Source organism: Populus euphratica, unplaced genomic scaffold (genome assembly GCF_000495115.2).
Source record: "Populus euphratica unplaced genomic scaffold, PopEup_1.0 scaffold6.1, whole genome shotgun sequence".
NCBI classification, from domain to species: domain Eukaryota; kingdom Viridiplantae; phylum Streptophyta; class Magnoliopsida; order Malpighiales; family Salicaceae; genus Populus; species Populus euphratica.
In genome coordinates, this window is record NW_011499849.1 from 691,105 (window position 1) to 702,457 (window position 11,353).

Sequence of the window (11,353 nt, forward strand, 5' to 3'; positions counted from 1 at the left end):
TCATGTTAGGAAAAAAATATCCAACTTGCAGGTGTAGGTAGGCAAGTTGAATATACACATTAATATTTTTATTTATTTATTGGTATATATAATTTTTAATTTATTTAATTAAATGCACAATAAAGATTTTTTTATTTATATTAGTTTTTATAAAAAAAGTTAATTTTATAAAATTAAAAAATAAATAAAAATAAAAATGATGCCAAGCTGCCTCGCTCAGGACGACGCCTAGGCTCAAAGAGCTTTGCCCATTCGTTCTAGGCTAGGGAAGCCCGGTCAAGTTGTTATTAAAATTATTAAGAAAATAAAAATAAAACAAGAAGCCTGTTTTTTCTCTTCAAAAACCTTTTTTATTTCAGTGTTTGATTAATAGTTTTTTTATTAAAAAAAAGAGACGAGAACGGGTTTGATGTTTGATTAAAGACATTCAAAATAAAAAAATTTGTACTTTATTCATATAAATATTTATAATTATCATAGTTTTTAAACTCGGTCCGGTCTAAAATTCGGGTTCCGGGTTTTGACCGGGTCACCGAGTTTTAATTGAATCAGCCAGGTCAATTTCTATTTTTAAAAAAATTCAAAACGACATCATTTTAGTAAAAAAATAAATAAAAGTTAACGGGTTGCAACCAGGTTTTTAACCAGGTTTTGCCGGGTCAGCCAGGTCGACGGGTTGACCTGCCTGGTCGGCCGGGCCATGACTCATCTTATTTTTTTATCAATCCGGCCTGGTTCCAGCCTCGAGTTGGCTGGATCCCGGGTCAACCTGTCGGGCCAGGTTGGGTTTTAAAACACCGGTAATTATCTCTCTTTCAAAAACAAAAACAAACTCGAGAGATAAAGATTGTGTGTGTATTGTTTTAACATATATATCACAGGCATAAAACAGGATGAAAAAAAGAAGCCAAAAGCATTGTAGATGAACTATTTCCCATCCAACATCGAGCTACAGTGTAGAAGAAAACACCATGATCATTCAATTTTCTTCGATAATTAATATTACAATTTGTTTTTGACAATTAACATAACAAGGAGCGCATCCGTTTGGGCTGCAATCATCCCATTAGCCTGGGTTTTTACCATTTGTCCACGCGATTCCGAGCCTTTTCAGCCTGCAAATAAATTTCTCAAAACTTGCGAGTAAAAGACATATGAATTCATGTTGAAGCTGTACAGCATCATTCATCAGTATAAAGTTCTACCTCTTTATCCCAGTTAAATTTCATCGTTATGATGGCCAAGGTAACAGTTTGAGTAAAAGTGCCACCAAGAATCATCCCGCACCAGATGCCCTGGTACATCAAAAAAATAATAATTAGAAAACTCCTTTTTTATTGGCCGTTATCTTGTAAAAATGTCGCTTGTTTTTTCTGCAAACCCCAATTGTCAATCGGAAAAGTAGACGACTCTATGTTCTGCTAGCTATTATCTCCTGCAGAATAGATGAAAGGAAAGTCATGGAAGTAAAAGAGATCCCAACTTTGGAACCTTACCTTAATACCCAACTTGAAGACCCATCCCATAAGAAATCCAAGAGGGAGCCCAATAAAGTAGTAGCAGCCAAGATTTACATACGCGATCTTTGTTTGCGACCCTGATCCTACGGCCACTCCTGTCACGGCGAAGGCGGTTTCTTTTAATAGATAGAGAGGAAATCGGAAGGGACAACCAGCTCCTCTATAGCGATAGCACAGAATTAACAGTTTTTATTATTATTGTTGTTGTTGTTGTTGTTGAATATTGTTTAGTTATAATTAATTAACTGGGAATCTCGAAATCACCTGACAGAACCGGTTGAACATTATTAAGGAGAATACTAATTGCTAAGAGGGGCGAGAGGCTGTCAACCTCATGGATAACATCAGCGTCAGAAGTGAATGCCAAAGCAATCTTGTTCTTTAATAGCATGATAAGCACACACAACACAAGTCCAGTTATAGTTGTTTGTGCCACTGAAACCATTGTTGCAAATTTTGCTGCTTTACTATTCCCAGCTCCTAATTCATTGGACACTCTCACGCTGCAAAATTGATGATAGATTTCTGAGTGTAAGATCAAGAATAGCTAGCTACTAGATTATATAACCAACAAAAGCAGCTCTAAATGCCTGATTTAGGAGTTCAAATGTATTCAAAGTGTTTACAGGAATGGACTTCTGATGCAATCTCGTAAGATTTATGGACATCAACTCGATAAGGTAGTGACATTATTTGAACTCGAATTAAAACACTAACATGGCCATGCCGCCACACATACTGACTACATAATGTGTTCTAGGATATTACAGGTAAGAAAAGGAGGTTCAAAATAGTACCCTGCAGCTGCAAAGAAGGCCAGAGGAATCATGAGTTCCCACCCAAGAGTACCCATGCTGCAAATTTTTAATCCTTGGTTAAGGCAAGGCTTACAGAATCGCGAGCTAATAACAACTGCAAAGACAGCAAAGGAAAAACCGCCTCTTACCAAACTGAGAGAGCATCCACAGCAAGTGTCGAGTTTTTCAAGTGCCCAGTCATTATTATAAGTATTCTATAGTACCAATTCTCCAAGCTGCAGCAAATAAGAGCTAGATGTAAATTCATGGTTTAACTGTATTAAATTTGCTGCTTAGTTAACGTTCTTGGTAGAGCGTGGAAAAACAAAATAACAATATTATTTGCCTTTGTATATGATATTTTGCTCAAATATGTATTATAAATGGGTAAAAAAAGAAATTTGTTGCTTCAGTTCACGAACTATATCCACCTGATGAATTAGTGATCTTCACTTTTTTAGCTGGATGCAAACACGCACCAACCATTTTGACTACCCCTCAAAACATAAGGCTCCATGTAATTGACCTTGCTCAACAAGAACGATAATGTATATCACTGTGTTTTTTTTTTCTAAAAAAAATATTAACAAATTATAACCGTATCAAGATTTGGAAGATATTTTTTAAAAGAAAAAAAGTCATTCTGATTAAGGTATTCGGCAAGAATAAAGGGAATGTGGAGGAGGCAGGACTCCATACCAGAGCATGACCCCAGAAGCGACAGAGAGCTTGACAAATTCCCATAGCCCAGAAAAGGCTTGGACGGAAAACCCAGTCCAAGTAGAAGGGCACCGACCACAAGAACAGTAAACGAACAACCCAAGTGTTAAAGCCCACCAGGATATATCCAAAGCAATAGCCACGCCAACAACCCCGAAATGGAGCTCGTAAACGAAGAGCCAACTTGTCAAGGCATTAATCCCCAAGCTCACCAAGGAAACCCAGGCAGTCACGCGATTCTTTAGCTGGCTCTGCAAGAACGTTCGCAAGGGGAACAGAAATGCAAAGCTAAAGTGCAAAGGTATCAACCATAAAGCCACCGCTCCCGCCATCTTTGCCACTTCATCAGCCTGACCTAGACGTTTGAGAAGTGGAGTGGCAAAAACGTAAAATGGCGAAAGCAAGAAACAACACAAAAACAGAACAACCCAGGATCTTTGCATGTAGATGCCCAACATATGGTATCTTTCAGCCCCAAAAGCTTGCCCACAAAGTGTCCCCAAAGCACTTGACATTCCTAACTAAAATGCGAAAACATCCCCTAAAGAAGATTAGAGCATATAATGGAAAAAAGAAAAATAGAAAAGAAGTTGGTTAGTTTAATTTGGAGATAGAAAATGAAAATCAAATAATATCGCACCAGGAGTCCATAATTGAAGCCAACAATAACGGTATTCGATATGGAGATAGCGGCGAGCTCAACAACACCAAGATGACCAGCAAAAGATTGAGTGATCATGTTCATGGAGAACATGGCCATAAGACTGAAGATGGCAGGCCCTGCAATTTGCCATAGCTTCTTTGTTTCAACCCAGATTCTTGATGCAAGATCGTCCTTGTTTTCTTGATCATGTTGATCTTGGAGATACAAGGCTTGATTACGTTCACTATCTGTGTCAACACTCCCCATCGAAAGGAAAAAAAATGCAATGTAATCTGGGTTCTTATTTGCTTCTGAGGGAGAGAGTTTGCTGGACGTATAAATAAGAAGAAGTATCATGGTTAGTAAATTTGCTGTTATATGTTGATTTGGTTGGCAAATGGCAATCAAGTGAAAGGGCATCTGGGCATTGATTTTATAGGCTTGAGGACACATGGAGGTAAAGGTGGCAAATGAGTATGGGAATGGGTATTGGAAATATTTTACTCATTTACGTTTATGGTCCGTTTATATATATATATATATGTATATACAAACCTTAATTCTGAACATTATCTCATTTACATATTATCATTCTATGCATCTTTTTATTTATTTGACGCATGTACAGATTATAAGTTTTTGACATGCAATGATCTAATTGTAAAGAAGTTTTCAATTTAGCGACTACTATTTATGATAACTAAGGACCAAGAATTTCCAATTAAACCACTTCAATGAACACATTTGACATATAGCTAAGACTGGTTATTGGGCCCATATTTTTGTTACAGGCGGATAATTTTTTTATTAAAAAAATAAATATGAATATTTTATAATGTATTTTTTGATATAAAAAACTCAATATATAAATCAAAATATTTATATACACATCTAAGTAATTAAGTCAGATTAAGAAATTAAAATTAAAATATTTAATTAGCTATATTTAGCAACTTCATTTTTTAAAATATTTTTTTATTTAATTAAATGATTATTCATGTTAATAAAAATAAAAAAAATACTAAAAATATATTAAATAAAACTGGAGGCACTTGTTGCTAGAAGGAAGGTACATGGATCTGTAATGGCTTATGTTGTTGAAGCTGGAGGCACTTGTTTATCCTGCTCGAACGAAAAACCACTGGAAGCCCGTCTAAACTTCTCTGCCATGACAAGCAAATTTTGCGACGGAGACGGTGGTTTTTGGATGTAAAACACCATTTTGAGCAGCAACAGAAGCAGGTCGGAAGGACACTGCAGGTTTAGCTACAGGGGTCTACCTATTATATCAGCATATTAGTTTTTTTTTCTTTTTTATTGCAAAATATGTTTATAAACTAAACATTTTTTTTCACTTCTTTATTTTTTAGTAACTTTTTGGACAACATATACGCAGTTGGCATAAAAATGTGTTAGAACATTGAAAAAACAAGAGAGAGGATTTTGATTTAGGATAAAAAGTAATTCTGTGTTTGTCAAATTATTAATAACATAAACATAAATTTAAATTCTGTTTGGAAAATATGATAATGATTATTTATTAAAGAGTTTTGTATTCTAAAACATATTAAAATAATATTTTTTTATTTTTAAAAAATTATTTTTAATATCAACATATAAAAATAATTTAAAATATATTTATTTAAAATAAAAAATGATAAACTTTTTAAAAATATTTTGATAACAGAAAATCAAACACGGCATTCCAAGATTGAGTGGGTTCAGGACCATGCGGATCAAAAGTGTCATGAACATGGTCTCAGGCTGGGCAATAGCTAACTACCATAAAATCTAACATGGGCCACATCAGCCGGCCCATTGCTTCTGAACTTGAAAACATACCTTAAGAGTTAAGACCCGTCCATAAGCGCAGCCCTGGTTTACATTCGCGAACTTTTCTTGCAATCTGGATCCTACTCCGCTCCAGTCACGTTGAAGATGGTTTCTTTTTCCATGGATATAATAGGGACAAGGCTCCTCTTTTTGTTTTTTTCTCGAGAAATAATTGTAGGGACAAATTATAACTAATTAAGATGCACCTCTTTTATTCAATTCTGTATAAAAAAATTAACAATGTTTTTTTTCTCAAACATAAATTTCAGAATTTCATATTAATAGCTTTTTGAAATCCAACAATACCACATATTATTTATTTATTTATTTTCTTTAGAGTGGCAAAGAATTTTAAAAATATTTTTTAAAAATTTAATTTTTTAATTTTAAATTAATATTTTTTATATTTTCAGATCATTTTTATATTCTGATATTAAAAATATATTATTTTTATATATTTTTAAAAATAATCATTACCGCATTTAAATTTTTAAGGAAAAGTTAATGAATTAATTAATAAATACATGATAGATATCTAAAAATTCCCATCAAGGACATGGAAGGATGAAGCCTATAGGCTAACCAGCAGATGAATGGCGTCGCATGGTTGATTTCACTTCAAAAATTTTCAACCTCTATGCAGCAGCCCAATCGCTAGCCTCAGGCTACCTTCTTTTTATATACTCGTGTTTGACTAGCAATTAAATATACCTGTAGGTTTTCTCATACTCTCTTCTTTCTATTATAAAATAAGTGAAACACACAAGTAGAAAATACAACATATACAAACACAAATTATTATAGAAACCAATCTTAACTTTTATTAATATCAACAATAAAAAAATACACAAATTACGTGCTATATTCAAAACTTGCATAATATATACAAAATTACCATACTATACACCCAAGCTAACATTTCTTACACGATGAAGGCTCTTCTTACACGATGAAGGCTCTTCGGTCTATTTATATAGCTGATAAAATATAAAACTACTATTCCTATACTTTAGAAAATAGTGGGGTATTTTCTTCTCCAAGTTACCATGGATTTTGTGGGTAATTTTACCACATGATCTCATGATCTTCCAGCTATCATGGCCCCAAGAACTGGACAATCATTTTTCCTGTGAAACCATGATTATAATTGTCAGAGCAACTCGCTACTGTTGTGTAATTGTCATGGATCCTATGTTGCTGAATTTATTGTATTTGTTGCCTGTCTTGGATTCTCCAGAGTCCAAATTCAAGTTCTATCAGCCCATTACTCCCATGGACTGTAGATTTCATCATTTCGTTGAATTTGAGACTATTTCATGCCTACCTCCTATATCTCTCCAACATTCTCATCAGCATTTTTATGCTGGAAATAACTCCATTACAGATGGAACGCAAACATGTGTACAGGGAGTTGGTCGAAATTTAATTTTTTCAAAAATATTTTTAAAATACAAAAACAAACAAGCATACAAGAATGAATGCAAACTGCGTTTCGCTTTCACTATTGAATTTCTGAAATCATTCACATTTGATTGGCATTCTTCTTCATTCTGGTCCATTGAGAAGCTTTAAACAGTGTGTGTGAAGCCTATGTAACATTTTTAAAGCAGACCGCCAGTCATAAAAAGAAAAGGCAATATAGAATCCTTGAGGATTTGGTGAAGAAGTAAAGGCAAGAGATAGGATTTTTTTCATGGATTTCATATTTTTCTGAGATTAGCATATATCACGTATTTTGAGGCAATGATTTCAATTTTAAAAATTGTTTGAAAACTGGAGTCAATTTGCATCTCTAAAAAAATTTAATTTTTTTTAAAAAAATATATATTTTTAATCTCAAAACTAATTTTTAAAAATAAAAAATATATTATTTTTACATAAAAAAACAACCTTAATCACTCACGTACCTTAACAGGCTTGGTATCACCGTGTTTTTTAAATAGGGATCTAATGCTTTGACTTCATTAGGACTGGAAGCACCTAGGATTCTACTAGACAAATGCAGATATTCCCAATATGCACAAGAGAAACATGGAAGAATGAATTTATTTGTATTTTTGGTAAAATTAATATTAATTTGCTTAGCGTGTAAGAAATGCAAAAATGAAAAAACAAAATCATGTGCTTACAAAGAAACTCGGTTGCTACCATTAGGGTAACACCTTACCGCTCTAAAGACAATGAAATGTAGCTTAAATAATAAAAGTTTTCTACTCCAAGAATTTTCTGTGTAAACCTCTTCTTCGTAATAAACCCCTCGAGGACTGTTATCAAATTGAGTCTCTTTATCATTGAACATCTGGCTTCGATTGCGACCACTTGTTTACATTAATGCGTGCCTTTTCCGCCTTCAAATTCAACGCATTGACAAGTTAAGGATCATAAGAGAAACAATAATGCATTGTAGTTGGAAGTTGTAATAAAGAAGGCAGTTAATGCTTCCTACCTCGTTATCCCAGTCAGATCTCATGGTTATGATGACCAATATCACCGTTTGAACGGCTGTTCCACCAAAAATCATCCCACTCCAGATGCCCTGGTATACCCACAACAGCGGTCCGAGAAACAAACTTCTATTAGTAACAAAGAATTAACAATCTCTCGATTGCACAGATGAGAAAAACGAGATTTGATGAAATGACTGCTTGAGATATTCAAATCCATATTGTTGTAAGCGCTCCTTGCAAGGTACTCAAGGCTTGAGATATTCAGTCCATATTGCTTGAAAAAAAGCTTTTTTGATCGGAATAAATTTAATTGAAGGCAGTTAACTCACCTTAACACCCAACTTGAAGACCCATCCCATTAGAAATCCAAGTGGGAGCCCAATAATGTAGTAGCAGCCAAGGTTTACATACGCAACCAATGCTTGCCATCCTGCTCCTACCGCAACTCCTGCCATGGTGAAGGAATTGGTAATTAATTTGAATTAGAAAGAAAGAGGACAGGAATTGAGGTAATGTGTCAGCAATTCTTTTTATTTTATTTTTTTGTGTGGGGGGAGTCATAATTGACGAGGGGTTTGAAAATTACCTGATAAAACTGGTTGAACGCTGTTAAGAAGAATAGTAATGGCCAGAAGAAAGGCGAGGTTATCAACCTCCTGGATAACGCTGGAGCTAGAGGTGAATATTAATGCAATCTTGTCGTGTAGTAACACGATAATTACGCAAAATATAAGTCCAACTATAGATGATTGCACCACGGATACTATAGTTGCAAATTTTGCTCCCTTGCCATTTCCAGCTCCTAACTCATTAGACACCCGTACTCTGCAAATTTGACGAGCTTTTCATGGTTGTAAATTCAACAAGAAGACAGAAATATACGAATCATTTCTTGAAGTGATAGCTTAAATAGCACTGTGTCTAACTGACCCCAAACCCAAATACAAGGAGTGCATCTTCTTCTCTTTATAACCTCAAAATTTATAATTACTGAATTATGTTCAAAAGATCAGGAAATTACCCTGTAGCTGCGAAGAAGGCCAAAGGAATCATGATCTCCCACCCATTAATACTCATGCTGCAAATTTCAATCAGAAATACAAATTAAAGTGGAGATCATAATAAGTATTTTACAGAGGCGCGCATGTTATTCTTTCACAATAAGAATGTAGCAAGTAAAAGAGGGTTTATGATACCGAGAAATTAAGAAGAGATAGAACACTTAAAAAACAACATCGATCGTTCAAGTCTCTTACCAGACTGACAAGGCATCCACAGCAAGCGTTGCGTTCTCCAAGTACCCTGTCATTAATATTAGTATTCTGTAGTACCAATTCTCCAGGCTGCGTACCAAAGCCAGATACAAAGAGCAAGTTATTATTTTCTTCTTTTTTCTATTTAATTATGAGCAATGCTGCTCAAACAAATAAATCATACAATACAAGATTCTCTGTTCATATATGGCTAATCATTTAAAAAAAAAACAACATCAACAATAATTTGATGACAGGATATGGCAAAAGAAATGAAGCGTGTGGAAAAAGAAAAAGGAAACAAATGGGTTAGCTAATGAATAGACATATAAGCATCTGACTAGTTCATTCTCCAAAGAAGAAGCCCAACAAGACTTAAGCCCAAGATCATTGGCAACTACCAAAGGATCCAACGCAAGAACCGACCTATTAGAAAAAGATTAAGAGAATTTGATAAATCTATTCTTAGTTCATCAACGAACTAAACCTCATCCCTTCTTTTTCCGCCGCCTCTAAATATTAAAATATGCTTCTTCTTTTTTATTTCACAAGAGATGTTTGGACTCCATGCTTCTTGAAGGGAGCACACACCGATACCAGTCAGCTGCAATTTGTTGACAACATGTATTTTAACCTTACCTTATCTCTCTTAGAGAAACAGTCCTTTGAAAGTTAATTGATTACTTTCTTTCATTTTAATTAGATTTTTCTTTATAACCACATCCACTTTAATTAGACAGAAGCAAGGGAATTTTGAGGGTGAGAAGAAGATACCAAAGCATGACTCCAGAAGCAGCAGATAGCTTGACAAATTCCCAGAGGCCAGAAAAGGCTTGTGCCGAAAACCCAGTCCAAGTAGAAGGACACCAACCACAAGAAGTATATACGAACAATCCAATAACTATAACCCACCAAGATATATCCAAAGCAATTGCAGCACCAATAACTCCAAAATCAAGCACATAAACAAGGAGCCAACTCGTCAACACATTGACCCCTAGACTCGCCAAAGAAATCCAGGCTATCACTTGATTCTTTAGCTGGCTCTGTAAGAACCTCTGCAACGGGAACTGAAATGCAAAGCTAAAGTGTAGCGGTATCAACCATAAAGCCACCAATCCTGACTGCTCTGCGACGTCATCGGGCTGGCCTAAGAATTTAAGAAGTGGAGCGGCAAAAACGTAAAATGGCAAGAGCAAGAAACAACAGAAGAATAGAACAATCCATGATCTTTGCATGTAAATTCCCAACATATGGTATCTTTTTGCACCAAAAGCTTGCCCACATAAAGTCTCTAAAGCGCTTGCCATTCCTAGCTGTTTTTTTTTCAAAACCACCTTAAGAAGTTTAGACAATAGAAAGGAAAAAGGGAAAAGGTGCAAGATTGAAAGCGAAATTTCCTATAGCATACCAGCAGTCCAAAATTGAAGCCAACAATAACAGTATTGGCTATGGAGATTGCAGCAAGTTCAACATCACCAAGATGGCCAGCGAAAGCTTGGGTGATGATGTTCATGGAGAAAGTGGCCACCCTGCTGAAGATAGCAGGCCCAACGATTACCCATAGCTTCTTTGTCTCAGTCCAGACTCTAGATGCAAGCGGGTCTTGATTTTCTTGACCGACATCGTAGTTGACTGGATCATCTGGTAACAAGGTATCATGGAGATCATCACCATTTCTGTTGATTGTGCCCATTAAAGAAAAAATGCACCTCTATTTTTCTTCGCGACTTTTGAGAAAACTAGAGAGAGCGCTGGGGAGAAAGATGGCAAGCAAGAAATGGTATAAATAGAAGAAGTTCTCACCCAAATCTAGCTCAGTCAGGAAACGGTGTCCAAATGCACGTTAGAATTATAAAAAATATGGGCATATTATTTTGGACTGCCTGTTACTGGAGGTCCAGGTTACTGTTCACCAAATTATTTCTAGCGTTGGAGCTATATATATATATATATATCTTCATTATTTAAAAAATCATTATCAATTTTATTTTTTAAAATTGTGTTTTTTTAAATATTTTTTATTTTTAATATCAAATTTAAAAAAATATCATAAAAATTAATTCAGAATAAAAAAATATTAAAAAAATTCCTTGCACCACTGTGCGAAATACCAACTCTAAATGCTTTTAGGTGACAG

At 34.9% G+C, this 11,353-nt stretch overlaps 2 protein-coding genes across 2 annotated transcripts; both read right to left on the bottom strand.

Annotated features, from left to right (window-relative positions):
- Nucleotides 1–946: 946 nt before the first annotated feature.
- Nucleotides 947–4,063, bottom strand: LOC105120402 (protein TRANSPARENT TESTA 12-like). Its single transcript, XM_011018576.1, has 8 exons — nt 3,691–4,063; nt 3,017–3,559; nt 2,467–2,553; nt 2,318–2,374; nt 1,785–2,023; nt 1,497–1,615; nt 1,206–1,295; nt 947–1,115 (listed from the first exon to the last, which is right to left on the bottom strand). Exons 1-8 carry the CDS (start codon nt 4,035–4,037, stop codon nt 1,080–1,082), a joined length of 1,518 nt encoding a protein of 505 aa, XP_011016878.1. The 5' UTR covers nt 4,038–4,063; the 3' UTR covers nt 947–1,079.
- Nucleotides 4,064–7,541: 3,478 nt separating this feature from the next.
- Nucleotides 7,542–11,034, bottom strand: LOC105120403 (protein TRANSPARENT TESTA 12-like). Its single transcript, XM_011018577.1, has 8 exons — nt 10,625–11,034; nt 9,988–10,529; nt 9,217–9,303; nt 8,982–9,038; nt 8,547–8,785; nt 8,290–8,408; nt 7,960–8,049; nt 7,542–7,861 (listed from the first exon to the last, which is right to left on the bottom strand). The coding sequence occupies exons 1-8, from the start codon at nt 10,907–10,909 to the stop codon at nt 7,802–7,804; spliced, it is 1,479 nt and encodes a 492-aa protein (XP_011016879.1). The 5' UTR covers nt 10,910–11,034; the 3' UTR covers nt 7,542–7,801.
- Between the last annotated feature and the right edge of the window lie 319 nt (nt 11,035–11,353).